The 22,332-nt window shown below is 38.2% G+C and overlaps 1 protein-coding gene across 1 annotated transcript; it reads right to left on the minus strand.

Moving 5' to 3' along the window:
• Nucleotides 1-1,590: 1,590 nt before the first annotated feature.
• Nucleotides 1,591-21,952, minus strand: hrasa (HRas proto-oncogene, GTPase a). The gene is made up of 6 exons (XM_007228055.4): nucleotides 21,573-21,952; nucleotides 10,017-10,156; nucleotides 7,784-7,962; nucleotides 5,526-5,685; nucleotides 3,756-3,881; nucleotides 1,591-2,528 (listed from the first exon to the last, which is right to left on the minus strand). Exons 2-5 carry the CDS (start codon nucleotides 10,125-10,127, stop codon nucleotides 3,762-3,764), a joined length of 570 nt encoding a protein of 189 aa, XP_007228117.1. The 5' UTR covers nucleotides 10,128-10,156; nucleotides 21,573-21,952; the 3' UTR covers nucleotides 1,591-2,528; nucleotides 3,756-3,761.
• Between the last annotated feature and the right edge of the window lie 380 nt (nucleotides 21,953-22,332).

Below are 22,332 nucleotides of genomic sequence, written 5' to 3' on the forward strand. Positions count from 1 at the left end.
ATTGCACTATAATGATCTTTGGCAACATCAACAGCCAATAGTGTTTAAGTGATGTGGTTCATAACATTGATAAGGCTGATTTATTGACACCACACTGCAAAATATTTCAGGGAAGGAAAAAAGGAAACAACTTAAACAACAACTAAACAAAAAAATATATAAAATAAAGTTAGCAACAAATAGACACAAGACCAAAATGAAGATAAATGATTACCACAGCCACACACTCATACACTCAGACATGTGCAATAGGCACGTCTGTCCTGTTTTCTTGTAAGTTATTCTGTCACCATTTCTGAAGAAACTGTTGTGCACCTCTTCCGGGTTGGCCTACATAGATTACGTTACACTAAGCCTCGCAGCATACTGCTTTTTAAAAAACGAACCCGGATTGAGCTTGGGTTTATGGAGCGTTCTTGATCTAATGTCCGTTTAACAGCCTGTAATTAAAATAACAAACATGCTGCTGTAAATAATGTTATTATTTTTCAAAACTCATCTTGTTATGCCACCTGTTTTGTATAAATCACCTATTTTGTATCTGGATATAAGTCACACAAAAAGTGTAAAACTAATATAAAAATTAGATTACTCAAAATCACTTCAGAAGGTGGTCTGAAACACAAATGTGCAAATGCAGTCATATAATTATCAGTACTCCTTCTATTACTATTAAAACTGGGTTTACACCAGATATAAATAGGCAGCCAGGTGTAAATGCATGTGGTTATCAGGATGCAATCCAGATGTAAACTGGTTATAATGTTAACTAGTTTAACTGATGTAAGCAATCTAAACCTAAACCTAATCTGAACTCATTTTATTTAAATGAACTGAATGAAATGAATGTTCTGCCGGTAAATTAAGGTCAAATGTAATGCTGGCATTCTTGAAACTGCCTTTTTTCCACTAATCATGTATATTTAGATGCAGTTTTTTTATTTATTAAAAGTTGGAAAGCTTTTCTGGTTCACACAACAAAGAACATTGCATTTTGCCAGGCTGACACTGTAAAGAAGAAATTATTCTTAATGACTTAATAATGATAAAAAAAAGTGTAAAAACAGTGTACTGAAGTAACTGTTTCATATGAATTTACCAGACTTCCCAAGAAACTATGACAACTCCCCCCTCTCTGCCCCTTAATATGCTACAGTTGAGCTTGTTGTTGAACCAATTACATACCAAAACCAATAAATGAGCAAATCTAAATTGATTTGATTATTTCTAAAACGTTTACTCTATCAAATTGTAATTATATAATTATTATAAAATACATTTTAAATCTTTTCTAGTGAAGTGGTCTACAGTACAGTTTTGTACTGTACAATTTGTACAGTTGTGGTCAGATTGAATAGAACAGTAAAAAAATAAAACAGTAGATGGCGCTGCACCTCAGAGACCCTTACTATACAAGAGTGAATGGCTTACTGTAAACCGGTTCATTTTATTACCATATTTTGTTTTTAAAATAAATTACTAGATATTACACTCAATATTTTCCTTACCCCCCCTCTCCCCAATTCTTAAAACAAAAATGTAGCCTTCAAACAGCATCACAAATTTAGTTTCAGGACATTTGTTTTCATATAGTTTTGAAAAATCTATTTTTAATGTCAGCTGTCAGTGAATTGATTTTTCCAGTACAGTATTAAATCGTGTACATATTTGTTCAATGCATTTTCACACACAATCATTTATTATATTTTTTGTAAATCGCAATGATCTGTAGCTCTGTATATCTTTAACAAAACAAGTGGGTCAATAAAACCTTTTTTAAAATTGGAATCCAATATTTAGAACAATTGGAAACTCAGTCAGCCTTTTAAGCTCTTTCCCAATCAGTTTCTGCTGTAAAACACATACACATAAATGGTCACACATACAGTCTCCAGTGATGTACCAGAGCACACACAGTCCCAATGGTTATCGCCACAAACCCCCAAACCACAAACGTAACATGTTAAAACGACGGCAAGTTAAGCAAAACAAATATGGCTGAACAGTCGAGAGAAGAGTAACTCCTGTGTGGGACGTTGCTTCTTTCTCTTTTCAGTCGGCAGCACTCTCATTTATAGACCTGTATGCCTTCCTCGGACAGCAGCAGATGGGCGCGGGGTGCCTGGGATGATGTCACTAGTGTCCAGTCCTTAGAATCTGAGGTTTGTTTATGTGAAATAGGTCACGAGAGGCCTGATGTCCATGTAAAAGCCAGTGTTGAGACATGAGTATAATAAATTAGATGAAATCCAAGGAGCTGCCCAGTATTAGCACACTGGAGTTAAAGAATAGGAAAACCAATACAAGTCATTAGTGGTATTCTGTTGGGCAGATATGAACAGCCAGAGGGGGTCACCGTAGTCACAGCAAGGCAACATCTCCCCCAAAATGTTTCTTTTGCAGTCAGTTTAGCCAGTTTGTGTTTGCCTTTTTGATCTCCAGCTGTGATTTTCGGTTTGTAATCCTCCTTCTGTGGTTCACTCTGCCGTGTGGAGCCATAGGTCCACTTTTCAACCCTTATAGGTCACCTGAAGAGAAAAGGAATAAAAAGGAAGCTTTAAAAAAAAGACAAGCTTTGAGGCTAAGAAACTAGTGTTTCAGAATCAAGAATAAAAAATGCCAATATTCCTCACACAAATGGTTGATCTACTGTACTATTTGTTCAAATATTTGCGGACATACCTTCTACTTTTTTAAATTGCACCCAGTGCTGATCGGGGTGCGTGAATACACACAGCCAGTTTGTCAACTCCCTATAGAAGAGTAACTATTGTTGATTATATAATAATATATATATATAATTATATAATAATCAAATGAACATGATTTATCACTGACTGCAGATGCAGTTAATAAGTTAGGACATTTTATGTCTGACATGCATACACTAGTATCTAATAGAAAGCCCTCAATCAACAGTAGAGACAGATACTTCGACAAAAGAAAAGAAAACATTTCTGACCCTTAATTTCAGATAAAACATGGAATGAGGAGCGTCCCAATACTTTTGTCCATACAGTGTTGTTGAATGACCTTTCTGTACTACAGGGAAAATTCATAGCTCCCTAAATAGTATAAAAGCATCCAGCCCCAATCGCACTACCACTAGCATGATTCACAGTTGGTATAAGGTTCTTGTGTTGGATATATTTAGACACTAAGAAGATCACACAATTCTGAGATGTATCAAAGACTGATCAAACAGTAGCTGCTCTGGCCTGCAATAACTGCATCTACAAGGACTACAAAGGAAAAATATAAGCAGATCTCAGCACTATTGTCCGTGGGACACAGACAACCAAAGATATTGCAGTTTCCTGTGATTCTTATCTTTCTTATCTGTTGTTTCACACTTCCTTCATTTACAGTAGGGGAGGCAGTAAATACCATTTCCTATTCAAACTGCAGAAATGATCAGACCACAGATTTGAATTTGTTCATGTATGAGAAGAAAAGACATTCATATACAGATCTGGAAAAAAGAGACCACTTTATTTTCTATCAGTTTCTCTGATTTTGCTATTTATAGGTATGTATATGTTCAGCTTGATTTGATGGCTTGTGATCAATCAAATCAAAGAAACTCATTCTTTTTAAGTGGTCTATTTTTTTCCTGAGCTGTATATAGACAGAAAAAGACAGGCAAGCTATCACTTTAGCATTGCTTTGAGAGGTCTATTCCAGGATGTTAGAGCTTGATGCCTAATAATAGCTTGTATGATTTTGTGCGTGTTGTAATGTGTAATGTTAAGCACCTTAAGTCACGACACCACACAGCGGCAGTTCATGCAGTCCTGTCCACTTTCATCAGGAGGATTGAGCTTCCTCAGTTTGTGCTGTCTGATTTCTCGTACTAGTGTGTAGAAGGCATCTTCAACACCCTGTGGAGCACAGTACACATAACATTACCTTTCACACCAGGTCACAGTGCAGCACATACACCCATTAACCTCCACAGACAGGAAATTCAACCAGCAGAACCTCAGACACTCTTAAACACAGATAAAGACCCATCTGATGTGATAAGAATCTGCACAAAAGTGTCTGCTCTCTTTCACACGGTGAAATTATCTACACAACTTCCTGATGGTTGGAATAAAGCGTTCTGTGTGATTCAGAATAGCAGGAAGTGAAGCTGGAGATGTTTTCTTTGGAAATGGAAGATTGCAAGATTATATATTAAGCTGAAGTTACAGTTCAATCATGTTTGTGTGGACAACCTGACAAACACGCACATGTACTTGACACCACACTGTGGAATAGCCGGACACCAAAAGGAAGGTTAGGATTGATTGGCCAGAGGTTGAGATTCTCTTCAATGAGTTACACTTTATTTTTAGTTACTTTCACTGCCAGTCTGGACCTGCCATTTTCCTGTTTTCACTTCTCATAACCAGAGTTATGAGCTTTTCACATTAATACTGTTCAAAATTCACTATTTACTAAGATCCACTAAGCTGAACAGATTTGATCTGTAATTTCCTAAAATGCCTTACTGCTCTACTATGTGCAATAACCCTGTTACCAAGCACAGCACAACCTGTTTACTGCAAGATCGCTAATTAGTTACTATTTTTTTTAATGTCACTCATACTATGGAACCATTTTCCTTTTATTATATATTTAAATAGTCCTGAATAGTTTCTGTCCTGACATCTGACATCATGTGCTGCTGTAATATTGCAATTATTGATATTATAGGCACCTAAGCACTTAATCCATCCATTTATTTCTATTTACATGATATCCAATATGTATGTAATTTCCATGAACAAAAAATTAGCACATAATCTTTTTAATCAGATGCAGCCTTATTGTCTAAATTTCCAGAAATAAATCCAGGAGGTTGGTGAAATGACATAGGTCCAGCTCTATACGAGTTCACCTCAGGATTATGCCCTGTCCACCATGCTTTGTATTGTATACACAGTTAACTGCAGAACTTCTTAAGAGGGCAGTTTCTTGTAACATTTTCCAATGATACAGCTGAGTTATATTAAGCTTGTGTCCCCTACTCCTTTTTTTAAGTGAAAATAAGTATGCAATTGTCCTTAAATGTGCCATAAACTAAATGATTAATTATTAATTATTACTTTTATGAGCAAAGTTTGAAGTTTTTCCCTGGATTTGTTAAATTCCACCAGCAGCTCATTTGATTTAACATTATTAAGAACTGATCTTCTAAACTAGGTGTTCTATGATAACTATAAACAATATTATTTCACTATATATAAATATATAAACATATCTGTAGGTTTAATCCTAGAACATTTCTGTGCTTGTTATTAATACTCGATCAGTGCTGGATGATGAACACTGGAATGACGTCATTCCTCTGCAATCTTCAGACTACTAATGAGTCACCATCACCTGCAGTGTTATACAATGCTCTCATCTCACACTCACATCATTCCCACTGTGTGTATGTTCATGTAAAGAAGTGACAGGACAAGGTCACTTCACAGTACACTTCACAGTATGTGTGAATGTAAAAGCCTGCAGTGTGCCTTTTCTGCGCTGCTTACTTGTCTAGTCTTGGCTGAGGTTTCAATGTATGGAATGCCGTAGCTGCGTGCTAGCTCCTGCGCTTGCCTCGTGTCCACCGTGCGAGCTGGGAGGTCACATTTATTACCCACGAGCACCATCGGCACATCGTCCGAGTCCTTTACCCGTTTGATCTGTTCTCTGTGAAAAGGAAAACAAAGTGAGACGGTTCATTGGTCAAAGACAGAATAATATTAATCAGGATTCTATTGTGCAGCATGTAATGTTTTGCAAATTCATGGTAAAAAGATGTGCAGGTGCACAAAAGCTCACAGTAGCTCAATCCAGCACAGTGGCTCACTTTTCTGGGTGTTAATCAGAGCTCTGCCAGTTGTCTGTGCTGGCTGTGAGGGGCATAGGTGTAAGACGATGCCACTGTACAGTGTGTATTGTTTCTGTGTGTGTGTGTGTGTGTGTGTGTGTGTGTGTGTGTTCGTGGAAAATTGGCAGACAGTGCCAATTTAATTACACTGACAGCAACTAAAAGTGTATAACCTCTGGGAGGTGAAACTTGGGTTTAACTCTTTAAAATCAAGATGTGTTTTGTTTAACTTTAATAATATTTATTATTTAGCTACAAAATTAAGTACATAGGTTTTTAGTTATGTATTAGACCTATGGTGGCTTCACTTTCGAGAAAGGTTGCACTCTCTCTTTTCTACAGTTACAATACTGCTTTGTGTTTTTTTTTATACATATGCATGTAAATATGGCATGATTCTTTTCTGCACACTAAAACTTATTTTTCAATAAATTCAAATGAGAAAAAAAATCTACTCATTTACCTACAAACACAAATACGAACCAAATACAATAGTAAAGCAACAGAATGTGTCAGAATGTGTCTGTTTTTTGCAATTAGCTATGAAAAAAAATTATTAATGTAAAATTACATTTTTATTTTTATTTATTTTATTTTTTTTGTTATTAGGGCATAGACATTTTTTTATCATTGTATGTATATATTTTAACTCAAATTAAAACACAGATGGCCCTGAACTAATCATGACTAAGATTTAGATCATGATTTAAATTACACTTTAAGATTTGCTTATATAAGACAAACCGATGCTGTGCCTATTGTATATATAAATTATTATACTCCACCAAACCAAAACAACGGTCACTATCTAGAGAGCACTGCCCATAAATAACAAACAGAGGATAATTCATTTATCCCCTTTTTCAGTTCCCCTTTTATGTCCTTGAGTGCTTGCTATCTCCTTTCCACGCTCCCGCCTGCTCTCTAATTGAATTTGGATCGATTTCATTGGCAGCTTACAGTAATCTTCCACTCTGAGGCCATATTTCCTTTAGCCACAATAGAAGCACCAGAAATGGACCTGATATGTGTTGTGTTCTTCATCTGAATTTGTGTGTTGCAATCTATGAAAATGACTGAAACACAATACAGATCTTCATTTGCATAGAGGTTTGAGACACTAGTGCATTCATACTTTACACCAAAAGTAGTCTAGCAGCCAATGCATGCTTGGTATGTTCTTTGGTTTTCACTGGAGTTTTGAAGTTAATGTACCATTATTGTAGAAAGGAACTAGTATTGTGTCCCATGACTTTTTCCCATGTCCCATTAAAGCTAAAAAGAAATGCTGCACTGACTGGCATGATATGAGTGTGGGATGTATCATTAAATGTCTATAAGTCAATTTTCGGTTCACCTGGACAATACGCCCGACACCACTAGTCACAATAATTACCACCTACAGCACTGTCCACTGTTGGTGGTAATATCTTCTAAGATGAATTCCGGGAACAACATGTTGATGAAGAAATGGTAAAAATATCTGCACAGCTTAGAAATAAAATGTCTCATCCATCTGGCACCCACTAAGAATCTCATTCGAATTCAGATAATTCATGTCACCTTGCCATGAGCACATAGGCCAGGGTTCAGCCACACTTATAAGACGACAACATATACAAGTGTGGGCATTCGCAAGCCTTTCTGATAAAAACACTTATTGACCAAGTTACATACTACTATCCCATGACTTTTGGCATGTCAGTGTAGATAACAAGTAACACATTAGGCATAAGGCAAACTGTATGAGTAACAATGTTGATTTTAGTCATCTCAAATAAGCTGCTTTACTATATATGATAATACTATATATTACCATATTGGCTAGTTTCTATGAAACAGAGCTTTAATAACAGCATAAAATGACTTTTTTTCAATTCCTCAATGAAATATGTGATTTAGGAATGAAAAACAGACCTGTACTGATGAATGTCTTCGAAAGACTTGGTGTTATTGATGGCAAAGACACAGAGGAAACCCTCTCCTGTCCTCATGTACTGGTCCCTCATGGCGCTGTACTCCTCCTGACCTGCTGTGTCCAGGATGTCCAGTAGACATGTCTCTCCATCAATCACCACCTGCTTCCTGTACGAGTCCTGAAAAAATAAAATGCAGAAATGCCCTGAAGCTAGAACAGTCAACATCATGACAATCCATCACTGAGACAATATTCAGTATTCCAGATATGATGCTTAAGATCAAAGTCTGGACAAACCTTCATGGGAAAGCCCTGAAACACAATATGAGCCAGCTTAATCCAGATCAAATAAGTTGGTAATTAACAGTTCTGATCAATATGTTAGCTGTTAGCCATGAAGATCATTTATAATAAATTTGGTAATATTAGCTAATCTATTTATAGAAAAATAACAGTTAAAAGAAAGACAGAATAAAAGGTAATCACTGTAGGGCAGTTTTCATTTGACAGAAGGGCCCACTGCACACAAACATGCAGGCCAGTGGTCTTGAATGTTAGTGCACTGAGAGCAGCTATGAAAAGGACATTGTTTGTCCAGAGGCAGGCGTGGTGGGAAAGGAGAAAAGAGAGGGCAGAAAGACACGGACATGCGGACATGCACACACACGCTCACACATACTCTCACAAACCCCGCCCTATGTCTCTGAGAGCAATCGCTGGCCCAAGCTACTGTATATAGTAAATATATACCATAAAGTTCCTGTGACAGCATAAGACATAAGAGTCTAACGCAGTGAAATAATTGAGAGAACAAAACACACATTTCTCTGCTATTGAAAGAAATTAAGGTCATTTCATGGCAGCTGAACTTGTCTCATATGGAGATCTATCGACTTAAAATGTGACTGGGAAGACCACTGAAGAACACTGAACTCATTGTCATGCTGATGAAACAAGTTTGAGATGGCTTATTCTTTATAACATGGTGCATCATCATGTTAGAAGATGGGTAAATTGTGGTTGAAAAGGGATGACTGACTGGTATTAATGGGCATAACGTGTGTAAAGAGAACATTGCCCAAACCATTACAGTACATCCACCAGCCTGGAATATAAACACAAGGATGGTTGGGTCTATGGATTTATGCCAAAATCCACCAGAATACCAAAATCTGACTTTACCATCTGTGAATCTGTGCTCACTGCAGCCTCAGCTTTGTGGTCTTGGCTGACAGAAGTACCTATTCTGATAAGCTTTTTCTGTTCTGCACAGTTGTACAGTGTGGTAATCCAAGTTTCTGTAGCCTTTCTGTCAGCTCAAACCAGTTAGGTCATTGTCTGTTGACCTCTCTTATCAACAAGGCATTTCTGTCTGCAAAACTGACAATCACTGGATGTTTGTCTTTATTGCTCACTAGAGACTGCTGTGAAGAAATTCCCAGAAGATCAGCTGCTATGGAAATACTCAAACCAGCCTGTCTGGCTCCAATAATCAAGCCACACTCAAATTCCCTAAGGTCCCAAAGATATGGAAGTGTGACCTCCCTCATTAAATATGAATCTGAATGTGATTTCTGTCAAATATCTGTGTGGATGGACAATTCTAGCCAGATGATGCGAGTCACTGCTAATCATTAGCACCCACTGCACATGTCCACAGTGTATCAAGCAATGTTAAACACCCACATAACCTGGTGTCTCATACATCAGACACCTACTATTAGGTTGAGATGTGCTATATATATTGTTTACGATAATATCACATGCATTGAAAATGTCCATGCATTGTGCTAGCATAAGCTACCCCTGTGCTTTCACTGATGTTCCGCATGTCGCCCCAAATGTGTCTGATGTGAGTATCTTCGTGGCCAATCACACCACCACGATTTTTATCAGTGTGGCCGGTTAACACAGATGCTAATCCAGCAAGCTACCAATCGAGCCACCCACTGCTTTCATCTACACCCCATTTTCCTCCAAATTGTTGACACAACGATTACAGTTACTGATATTTTCAAGTCATACTTGTGTCACCATAGGTGCTGCAGCACCCAGCACCTCTACTTCCTTCAGTTATGGTGTCACCTACTGATTAGAGGACTTTTAAAAAAAACTACACATTTTGTTTGGACACCACCACCTCCACAACAGCAGAGATTAAGTTAACAAAAGATTTTAAACTACATGCCCATCTATATGGCACATATGCATACACCCACACTCACACTTTACCTCTATGGTAGGGTCATATTCATCCACGAAGTGGTTCTGGATGAGTTGGATGGTGAGAGCGCTCTTGCCCACGCCTCCAGCTCCCACCACCACCAGCTTGTACTCGGTCATTCTCTCTGTTGCTCCTCAACTGCTCAGACCTGCAGGATTCCAAAGCAAATGATTTAAAGATAAAGAAATACAGCAAACATTGACCAGCAAATGATGCTAAGAGTACATCAGAAAATTAATATTGTGCATACATCAGCAAGTGTTTTTAGATTATCAGTATTGTCTCTGAATATGTGTATAAATCAACATTGTGATGGTGTCCTCAGCTGTCTGTAAGGGTCAAAAACTCAGCCTGTTTTATACAAACCAGATGCACCCTTCATCGCCTCTCCTGATCTTATGCTCCTATGTTAAGGAATGGAACATTAAAAGCACAGTCAGGAACATAAATCAGAACCCTTTTATTATGGGATTCATTTCAGCCCAGCAGAGCCACACTGCACCCCAACCATTTACTGTTCCAGTTTTCTATTACTGAAAACACACATCTTGCTACACTCATCCTAATCATAGAGAATTAATTAATATACACATAAAGTGCAATTTAAAATGGGTCATGCAAGTATAGTTGGTGTAAGTGATAGAAATATACACACAAGAATTCAGCATACTGTCAGCATAGACAAACTTACAGTTGCATTGCCCAGATGATACCGACAGCTGTATTGTACTTTTATACTGTTCAGTCAGGGCACAACAATACTTACCAAAAATGGTAATAAGATGTTTTGGCTTAATACCATTACATATATCTATTATGTAGTAAGTGGTGCACTGAATGTTTTTTTTTAATGTGCCTAGCCCATATGCTTTCTGAGCTTGCACAAGCACACATCTATGGAGCTCAATTTTAAACATAGCTTAAAAAAAGTGAGTTTATCCATAATGTTAATAAATTATAGATTCACAGATCTCACAGGCAACTGCATTTTTTAAATTCTAAAATAAATTAATTTTAAGTAATATGTAGACACTATCAAAGCACCATTATTTGTAATTTAAATACATTCAATGTCCAACACATAACTACCAATTACAGCAACAAAATAGATAATTTTGTCATAAGAATTGAGTAATCTGACAGTCGCATTGCAGGACATGCAAATTTCAATAGCTGCTGCAACTTTTTCCCATATACTAAGATATTTGCCCAAATTTTATTTTTTTACTTAAACGCAATACATAAGAGTTCATTATTATTCATCTTATTATATGTTAAATTATTGACTTCTTAGTGATTTTTAAAAAATTACTACATTAAATTAATATCACTGTATAAAACAAAATGACCTAAACAGACATTTGTTCTGATCCTCCACTTGTTAACTGGCTTGGGTAGTGGTTATTATATCAGACACACCATCATCTACCTCTGACCTACCTCTGGAAAACACAGACGAGTGTAACAACAAAACTGAAAGTCTAAAATTAAACGATGAATTATACCCAACTTAATGCCCAAACTTCTGCAGTAGTTTGATGTCAGCACCTGCACTGAGTAATGACTCTGAGTTTGACAGTGATTGCAGTGAGGTCATTTCAGGACACATCAGCTGATATGAAATGACTCAGATGCCATTCAAGCATGGGAGTATTCAATAGTAAAATAATAAACTGGGTTTACTGGCACTACAGGAGTCTAATGCAAAAGGAGTGCAATCACAAAATACAGATACAAGATGTGGAAGAAACACAGTCCCCTCAGCACAACACAAACCTGCAGTAACACAACATCCTGCACAGTGAAACCAGCAGACCTTGAACACAGCCTATCTTGATCTCAGGGTGTGTTGTCATATAATTAGAAGTATATTTGCCATTGTTAGCCCTGTGAGAGGGACCAGTGCTGCGCCAGAGATGACAACAACTCGTACATGCAAAAAGCTGCCTGACAGAATGAAGAACAAATGTAACAACAAGCACTTGCAGCCAAAATACCTTGGTTACCAAACTTCAGGGAATAATGCTCAGAGACCGGGGAATCAGGGATTTAGAAAACTGCAACAGCATCACTCCTCTCAGTCAGAGACAGATACAAATCTAGCTTTTCAGGACAACATATTAAATTGCCATGCAAAAAGGGAGTGCATTTCATACAGATTACATCACCTCCTGTGATTCCTACCTTAAAGTGTATATTATATATTATTTTACAACAAATCCAAACTGTCAAATCATCTGATCCCCTTTCCAATCTGGGAAACACATAGCAGAGGCAAAAAAGTGCTCTACTGTCATCTAAAAGGTTATGTGCTAATTACAATTGTTAAATAACAAAATTAGGCCCATTATCTTGTGGTCTATCAATTTTTCTATTGTCGTATGAAAAGTGATTACTGAGTGTCAGGGGTCAATGCTGCAATACTCACTACTCACTTACTACTGTAGCATCATCAGCAAATTTGATGAGCTTTGCAGCTCAGTCTTATGTAAGCACATACATACAAGGGTGGCTGATATGGCCCTAAAATGCAACAAAATAAATGTTAACGTTTTATTAGTATCATCTATCTATCTATCTATTATGTAAACTTACTAAAACACTGATTTGGTACAAAAAATAATAGTGAAACAAAGTAAAAAAAAAATAAAAAAGGAAAACATCTACCAGCATATCTAGTGCATGCAAATAAATTGTAAACACAGTTAATAGCAATGCTTTTATGGCTCCAAAAGTTTTTTGGGCATACTCCTAGTCAGCACTGTAAACAGCAGGGACCAGAGACTGTAAAAAAAAAAAAAAAAAAAGGACGCTGTGTCGCCGTTCCCATTCATTCAAAGAAAATGAAGCCAAAATCTTCCGCCATGTTGGCGATCCTGAAACCCGAGTCTGCGTAGTAGAGACCAGAGGCGGGAGAAAGACTGTGGAGAGACAGCCTACTCATTTAAATTACCCCGCCCCTGAGGGCTGCCTCAAGGTCACAGGCTGCAGAGCAGAGCGGAGCAGAGCTGACGGTCTGTTATTGGTCCCACGCATAGACTGTATATAGCTGGACAGAGCATCGTCTCTCAAAAGTGAAGCCACCTGCTGTTCGGTTTCAGAAAGCCCACCCATTCCCATAGGTTTCAATGGCAAAACAGACAACTTTCAATCACGTTTTTTTCTAATATACTGTAATTCTACCTCCTTTATTTAAATGCAACAGCTAGTGTAACCTCTGCTTATATTGTCAAATTTTTATATCCCCACAGAATTCGTTTTTTTTAAACGTTATTCAGCTCTATTCAAAAAAGGTGTGGTTATTGTAAAAGGGCTGGTTATGGGCGGGACCAGTAACAGACCGTCAGCTCCGCTCCGCCCCGCTCTGCAGTCTGTGACCGCGAGGCAGCCCTCAGGGGCGGGGTTATTTAAATGAGTAGGCTGCTCCCCACAGTCTTTCTCCCTCCTCTGGACTCTACTGCGCAGAATCGGGTGTCAGGATCGCCAACATGGCGGAAGATTTTGGATTCATTTTCATTGAATGAATGGGAACGGCGACACGGCGTCCATCTTTTTTTACAGTCTCTGGTCCCACGCATAACCAGCCCTTTTACAATAACCACACCTTTTTGAATAGAGCTGAATAACATTTTAAAAATGAATTCTGTGGGGATATAAAAAATGACAATATAAGCAGAGGTTACACTAGCTGTTGCATTTAAATAAAGGAGGTAGAATAACAGTATATTAGAAAAAAACGTGATTGAAAGTTTTCTGTTTTGCTGAAACCTATGGGGATGGGTGGAGTTACACAGCTTTCTGCAACCTAACAGCAGGGGGCGCCCAACCTGTGATGGCTTCACTTTTGAGAGACGATGCTCTGTGCAGCTATACACAGTCTATGGCAGGGACTGTGGAACCCTGGTGTTCAGTATGGTGGTGCTGGAGGTGGGGTTGGCGAATTCCTACTTCCAGACGGTGCTGTTCAGGCCCAGCAAACTGAAACAGATCCAAATTGTAAGTACAGCTGGTCTTCAAGTAAAGATTTATTGTGCGAGAATCAGTTTGGGAGCACTATGTAACAATTGACTAGCCCTGATAGCTCATCTGCAGGTTGGTCAGAACCTTCTCTTAGCATCTCTCCAAAGTAGGCAGTGGAAAGAGTAGTTCTGACATCAACTGACTGAGTATTTGGTTGATGGGAGGTGGGGTGGTCTCTCTTTCTGTCTAGTCTTTCTGTGCCTCAAACCACAGGTAGAAGACATTCCATGCATTTGGGAATGACGGTGCATCATCACAGACCTGTAGGGTCACTTTGTAGTAGGTGATGAGTTGATAACAAATATGACAATGAAGTGGGTAAGAAGCAGTCACAATAGTGGCATCACTCTTCAAAATGAGGGACAGATGGGAAAAATGGTTTAGCAGTTCTCGTAAGTTACTCCTTTAACAATAGCACAGCTGTTTTGTGCAAGAAGCCCTGTGTGACGAAAAACACCATCTTGTTGGACGCTGTTTGCAGGCTATTCAGAGCCACACCCAGCCTTGGCGGATGAGCTAGTATGAGCATTAATGCATCTGCCTATCGGTAACCCCACCCTCTAAACAAGGTACTGCTGGGGTTCTCTGTTCATTGACGTGGGTCTTTGAGGCAGAACGTGATATTGCATTTGTTTATGACTTGCAGGTCATACTTAAACATCCAAAATCTTACACTGTTCTTGTATACTTTCCCTGAGGCCTTCATAAGGCATTTAAAATAGATTTATACACCAAACAGTCAGGATTTAAATGTTACAAGACTCTTTCTCCATTACAATTATGTTACTGTGATAATACTATGTAAATAAGCTCTGTCCTGACTGGTCGCCATAGAACTGTTTGAGTGCTATGCTTGGAATTTCTATCATGAAAAGCATGTTTGTTTGTTTTTGTATAATAGGGCTTTTCTGTAATAATAGGCTTTTCTATGATTTTGGTTTCACATTAGATGATAAATACAGTAAATATAAACAAAAACCCCAGGTCATCTTACCCCTCTTTCTTTAACTCTCTCTTTCTTTAACCTGGTATACAGCAGACTCCACCCCAAGCCTGAACACATGAGAATGTGTTCCAACACATGAGACTCTACACACATGCCGGACCATGGAGGCATGCTACAGGAAGAAGGAAGAATCACATTAACAGATTGGGTAGACACATGGTAGGACAAAGGCTTGTCAATGGGCATATATGCACTCTGAAAACCCCCCACTAGTCTACTTTCACTTTTCACCTGTACAGGGGAACTCCATGTTTTAAGGCTATGGAATTGTCCTTCTTGCTAATGCATGTGGAAAAGTATTCTTTCATTCCCTATATATGTTTATTAATTAGTAAAATATTGTGATCCCTTTAACAATAATATTTAATCCTCACTAAAGTATAGCATTCAAAGATGATATGTTTATTTATTTATTGCTGAATTTTATTTTAGAACAAGTAATATTGCAAATAGCTTGTCAAAGAAAATGGTATTATTGCTAATAATTAAACACGGCAAATAAATGTCTGAACCAAACTAAGTTATGCAATTCAAAGATGCAGCACAAAAAATCTAACATTTTTTAAATTTCATTTTATAACAACTAATATGGTGAATAGATTGTAAAAAAAGGAAGAAAACATTTTATTTAATTAAAGTGTACTTTTTTTAACTGCAAAAAAACTAACAAACTATAGACAATAGCCATTCATTTCACTGTGGAAGTATTGTCCCTCAACACATTTGGTTTCACACTTACAGATTATTATTATTATTTTTATTTTTTAGATTTATTTGAATAGTTTATTAACCTAACATCTAAATGATCGATTATTTTAAAGGGGGTTTATGTGTGTGCTATTACGTAATTTAACAATACAAATAAAAAATGACCAACTAAAAACAAATTGTGACGTATTTGTTAATGTTATTTGTAGTGATGGGACAATCCACTTATTTCAGCTCCGATTTGATTTTGATATAAAACTGCAGAAACCGATAAAAGGTAAAAAAGGCCTCTTTTAGTTTGTTTTTAGTATTATGATTAAGGTTACATAATGAGGCTGAAACAGACCACACAGCCTTTTCAAGAGTATACACAAATGCATTGAATGTAAATGCATTCCAAAGTCATTTATTTAACACACTTTATATAGCAAAACACAATAGTTTTCTTTGAAATAAAATATTTTATTTTTATTTAATATAAAAAAATATATTAAATATGTTAAATATTAAATACAGGGATTAAAACAAATTTTTTTGCACTGGTTGCGCATAAGACTTTTATTTTGACATGTAGCGCAGTGGGTTAGCTGCAATGGCTAACGGCTAACCGGCAACTCCACCTGTATTTCGGAGCTGAATTAATCACTGCTTTTAATAACAGATTGATTTCCTAGTGCTGGTTAGAATTGGTTGAATGCTAGGCTAACAGACTGCAGATCTTAATGGCTAACTGGCGATGCGAACTGTATTTCTGAACTAAATGAATCACTGTTTTTACCAACAGATGGGTGCGTTTGTGCTGGTTAGTGTTTGTAGAGCCTGTGGTTTTATAGGATATGTGAATTATGACTATAGTTTACTCCAGTCTGTAGTTAATACCCTCACAACACCAGAATGCAGCTGTCGGTCCAATGCTAGCTAGGCTAACAGACTGCTGGTTTTAATCTGTTCAGCCTCGGACTCTGACTTTACAAATCTTACATGTAGCCGTTCTGCTGTTTGCCGTTTCCAGAGTGAAAAATCTCCAGATAATTGTCATTTTTACTCAGTCAGTCGCAGACTGAAGCTGCTGGGGGTTCAGGGTAAACTGTGGAACTGGAATCCTGATCACTGATGCGTTTCGTGTTAATGTTACGGCAGGTTTATTGTCCAGCTCAAGCTGCGGACTGGAATATGGATCGGTAAGTGGATCGGCTGCTGTCACCTGATATATGATACGTTAAATTAGGTCAATATTGGCCACGATATCAATACTGTATCGGATCAGTCCCATCTCTAGTTATTTGTTGTTACTGCTGGCAAATATAAATAATTCCCCCAGTCTATTAACATTTTAATCAGTAAATTCATTGATCAGATGAGCACTGCTGGTAAACTTGATCTGCTTTATTAAGAATAGCTTGTTTTACAAAGATTTGACAGCCAACTGCTTCTCAAAAGCTTTACATTTAGGCTAGAAGTTGCCTTCTCTAAAACAAGCAGTCATTATAACCCACACATCTCAACCAAAGCAGGTCAGTATCAGCAGAGAGGATTAATAATACAAGCAAACAGATGGAAACGAATGTGTTCACTCTCAGTCGCCAGAACTGCTTCTTATGGGGCGTTTTGTCTGCTGATAGTAGCGCTGAGAGAGGACTTGTGAGCCCATCGAATGATCCCTAGTGTCTGTCCCTCTCTTATAATTAGTTACTGAGCACAGACTGCTTTCAGAAAGATAATGAGCCCTCTAAGCACCACCAATCTGTGTCTGGGACTAGCTGCTGGAAAAAATCTAAACATCAAATGCTAAAATTGATTGATTGATGATTTCAGTATTTTAATAGTGATAATGCAGTATCTGTAATACATAGATGCACATAGATACAGGTTTGATTTTTAATGGAATTGTCAGATATACAAAAATGTAAGCATATGCCCACAGGCTTTAATTTGAAGTGTGTCAACTCAATCGTTTTCCAGTTTTTTTCCTCAGAAAAGGGAAACACACAGAAATTATTCTTCATGAAAATTAACTACAGGTGCAGCACATAGAGATCAGGTTAAAAAATAACACCAGAGTGATGGAAAATCAGCTCCGGGCGTTTTGTCTAGTCGTTAGTCTCAGCCTTTGACACAGATGCTAAAGCTAAAGAACTACAACGACAAGTGGGACAACAACTAAATCCACCCAGTCCTTCAGCTCTGCTACTGCACCATGCCAGTGCCAGGGGCTGCATATAGCCTGTCACAATGATCTGGGTAAATGAACAGCTCATTTTGTAACTCTATAGCCCCCCTGGACCCTGAGGGTAATCTTACATGACAGCACACCGACTGTAAGTGGGAGAGTCCACATACAAGTCCAACGGCTGCACTTTACTTACAACCACAAGGGCAACGAGGCCAGAGTGTGTGTGTGTGTGTGTGTGTGTGTGTGTGAGAGCAAGCGAGACAAAGACTGTGACTGGGCGCATTGCAATATTTTAGGATTAGTTTCATTGTTCAGAGTAAAAAGGCTGATCTGATGATAACTTTAAAAGAATATTTTTCGCATATAAAACAAAAAGCACCAAGACTATTATGCTTATGATCTAGTTTGTCTAAACGAATAACAATTTTCAATACAGTCAATACAACTCAATCTGTTTCAAGGGTCAGTAATCAAAACACAGTAAAGATTCACTAAAAATCTGTGTGTATCCTATCTATTTTTGATTGTTTTGAATTGTATTTTAACAAAGATAATCTGTTTTGCATCCCTAAACAGTCCAATATTTGTGCTTATTTAAAGCAATGAAGATTTTATTTGAACACATCAAATATTCAGACTTTAACCCAATCCTGAATAGAGACAGAACCATACCACTTTATCTCTAACTGATGGACATCTAGGAGTAGAACATTCCTATCAAGCCTGAAAATCATAAATAAAACATTATATAACATTATTGAAGCTGCGATGGAAAACAAAAAGCAACCTTACAGACTGAAAAAAAGAAAAACAGACAGAAAATCTCTCTTTTCATAGACCCGTTATAACCCAGTCTATTGGCTAAAGGATCCATCCCGGCTAAGCTCTTAGCCTCCTACAGTGATAATTGATTTTCAATGGAGTGAAGATAGTAAAAGGAATCTCTCCAGGGAGGAGATGGAATCAAACACTGTGGAGCCATCAGAGAGGCAGGGTAGACATCATCCCTCAAAATAACACAGACCTCTGCAGTCCAATACTACAAGGCTGTGCCCTACATTGAGAGCTCTACATTACGGGGCATTAGCTTGATCTCAAAAATATGTTATTAAGAAGGGGCAATTAATAGTACATTACAGAAGCTGTTAAACTGCAGCACGGTTAGAGACTGCCTCTATAAAAATAACCCATGCTACTGATGCCTGTGCCATTACATAAGGCCTATGAAACTGCTGCCCTCCACAAAAACAATACACTGTGTGGAGGCCCGTCTAAATAGCCAGCATTACATGGGATGTGGCCTCTGACAGGATGGTAAAGAGTTTAAAAGCATGCGAGTTATCCAGTTCTTTTAAATAAGCAGATCCGCCTTGTTTTTGTTACGACTCAAAGTGTGCACATACACCTTCAGGCTATGTTTTTAAGATCAGCTAATCTCACACTCAGAAGATTATGATCTAAAGATCTAGTACACATGTTTAGAAGCAGGTCACAGCCAGATATCTTAGTGGAAATACTGAAACAATTTCTAACTGTTCTTGATCATACTGGTTATATCATTTTTTATACTGTTAATATTTTTTTCTGTTCATGTACTATGCCCTTAAAAATATTCTACTCAGTGTGTAGCAATGTGACTCTGCCCAATCTAGTCTACAACATGTAAGCAACATTGAGGCGAAACCAAATACTAAGCCAATGGAGCAACTCAAGCAGTGTACCAAAGAATCATATCATATCATATCAAATCAAATCATATCAGTCATGTCTGTGATATAATCAGTCAAGTAATGTAGTCAATGTAAAATGTTCAATCATGATATGTGTATTATGAGTTCATATCACCCAGCATTAACAAAGCGTGTAGCGTGTGCTATTGGCACTCTTTATCAGTCAGGGTATGACGTAGCGTAATGGGTGACATCACCACCTCCCTTTTGGCAGACTAGGGGTCGATTCCCAATCCAGATAAGCACACCATTGTACCTATATGACTATTAAGAGTGACTGGGCAAAACTCCTCTACAACACTTACTACATTTTTCTACCCATGTAACAAGTTCAAACAGAGTAACTCTCGATTAGAAAATATGGTAATCCAAACGTCATAAATGTATATTTAAAGTGTCAGGCTCCAGTAAGTATAAAACTTGCAATGTGTATCAATAATACTAAATCTCACCCTCTTAAAAATCTTCACATCACCTTAATATATCTAACTGGATAAAAAAATTACTTTTACTTATTTATATAATATTGTATGGGCTTTTTTGTGGTTTCCGGAAAATTTTAATATTAAGGCTGGACAATATGGTAAAATGAACATCACAATACATAGTTTTTCATCCACCACCCTTGGTGCGTCAGGCAATAATAATGCAATGACAGAGCTTGGTGACATGATAAAAATATTATATCACACTATTTAAAGACTTTTATATTTTGATACATAGACAAAAGGCATCAGCAGTGGCAGATATGCTATTCTGCTATTCAAATATTATTTCATGCATAGTAAAGTGACTCATTTTTAAAGCTTTACATCCTTACATTCTCTGTAACAAAATGTACACTTGTGTCTGTATGCATATTGCCAATATGATAAAAATAAATATGATTTAATGATGTATGATTTATTTTCCAGCTCTACGCAGTATATTGAGTCGCACCCCAGTTTCACCAGGTTCTTGCCAACATACAGCCCTGGTGAACACATAGATGTTAGCTAGGCTGTGGAAACCTGAGCTCTGCAGAGCTCTGTAGGTAAAGGTCTTGAGATGTCCAGGTTCTAAAGACCATAATTAACGAGAATTTTACCATTACACTCCAAATTAATGGTACTGGTTTAGGCTTGATCTGAGTCTGAGAACCGACCTTCCAATCTGTAATAGTTGCATATTATATAGCTAGAGTGTGTCTCTCAGAAACATCTGCCTGACTGAACTGCTCAAGGAAGAAACCTCCACAACCACCACCATCTCCAGCAGCAGCAGCTCTGGTGTGTGTATGAAGAAGACTGTAGTGGTATGCAGCAGCGGCAGCAGCTTCCGCACTACATACACTCCCTCCTCTTTACTCCAGTATGGTGGGGCGTCTCCTCTCCTCTCTGACTGACTGACTGTCTGTCTGTCTGTCTGTGAAGAAGCCCACTCCCAGCTGTCACATGGAGCAGCCCAAACTTCACTAATACACTCTGCCTGCTCTAATACATTAATACAGCCTGTATAAATCAGAATCTTTAATGAGGAGAATCCGCAGTGTGTGCTGGGTTTATTACAGCTGCTGTACAGTGGCTGTTGGCTCTGCCTGCCTGCCTGTTGCTTTAGCTAGGTTTAGGTTAACGAACCTGCCGCTAGCTTAGCGCTAACCTAGCTATCCATCTACATGTAACAGTTATACACACACAGCGACATGTAGCATAAACCTATGGGTCTGTTATTACTGTGAAGGACACGAGTAGACACGATTAAACACGGTAAACGTCAGCTAACATAGCGTTTAAATTGTTTGACTAACGTTTAGCGTGCGAGGAGAGTCAAAAACAGCCGTTACTCTCCGTTAAATCACGCCTAAACTCAAATCTCTGCAAGCCGTGGGCTCGCGGCGTTAAATGTGAATTATTTAGCGTTATTTATGTTCAGAAAATGTCCTACTTACAACAAGCAGAGCTCCAGACTCCAGCAGACACACGGACGCGGAGATTTTGGGTCCACTAGATTCAGGCTAACGCTTCGCTGAAATTTCAAAACAGGAAGGTGCTTCAACCGCCAGCCCTCTCCGCTAACCCCCGCCCGGTCCGACAGACAGACCCCTCAAACAGCAGCAGCAGCAGCAGCAGCGCGGGTTCAGTCGAAAGTCCTGTGCTGCCTGTGGTCGTTGCTCTCTGTGTGTGTATGTATGTGTGTGTGAGAGTGAGAGTGAGAGAGACTCAGACCGCCACAAACAATGTGCTGCTCCTCCGCCCGAGTGCTGAGGAGTGTTGCAGGCAGAGTAGCAGGCAGGCAGCCCACGCCCAGCTCCACACGGCAGCAGCATACACAGCAGCAGCAGCACCGCCCAGGCCAGGGGCCTATGAGAGAGTCCAATACATGCTGTTGTGAAGGGTGTCTTGGAAGGAGATTGTGTTGTATTTGAGATTGAAAACGCATGCACTAGCAGACATCCCAAGTTATCCCATGAAATATATAATAAAAACTATGATCAAGAGATTGCCGGTTTCTGTCGAATTCTGCTACCTTGTCGAACCGTGCTGCCCCAATGTATATTTAACTGTAAAAATACAAAAGAAGCACTATTTTAGGGCATGTACCCAGTGATATTCCAGTAGATGTACGTTATTAGATTTGGATTGCATAATTCATTGTACCATGGCAAAGTTATAGTAAATATAGCTCATTACAAACTGCTTTTCTATTTA

The sequence above is a fragment of the Astyanax mexicanus genome, chromosome 2 (genome assembly GCF_023375975.1).
Source record: "Astyanax mexicanus isolate ESR-SI-001 chromosome 2, AstMex3_surface, whole genome shotgun sequence".
Lineage (NCBI taxonomy): Eukaryota > Metazoa > Chordata > Actinopteri > Characiformes > Acestrorhamphidae > Astyanax > Astyanax mexicanus.

Bases quoted from the DNA above. Each gene is read 5' to 3' on its own strand.
- hrasa (XM_007228055.4), bottom strand. From the start codon at position 10,127: ATGACCGAGTACAAGCTGGTGGTGGTGGGAGCTGGAGGCGTGGGCAAG. The intron at 7,963-10,016 runs GTAAAGTGTGAG...TTATTTTTTCAG, and splicing joins AATATGACCCTACCATAGAG to GACTCGTACAGGAAGCAGGT. The intron at 3,882-5,525 runs GTAAGCAGCGCA...TGTGCTCCACAG, and splicing joins CCTCAGCCAAGACTAGACAA to GGTGTTGAAGATGCCTTCTA.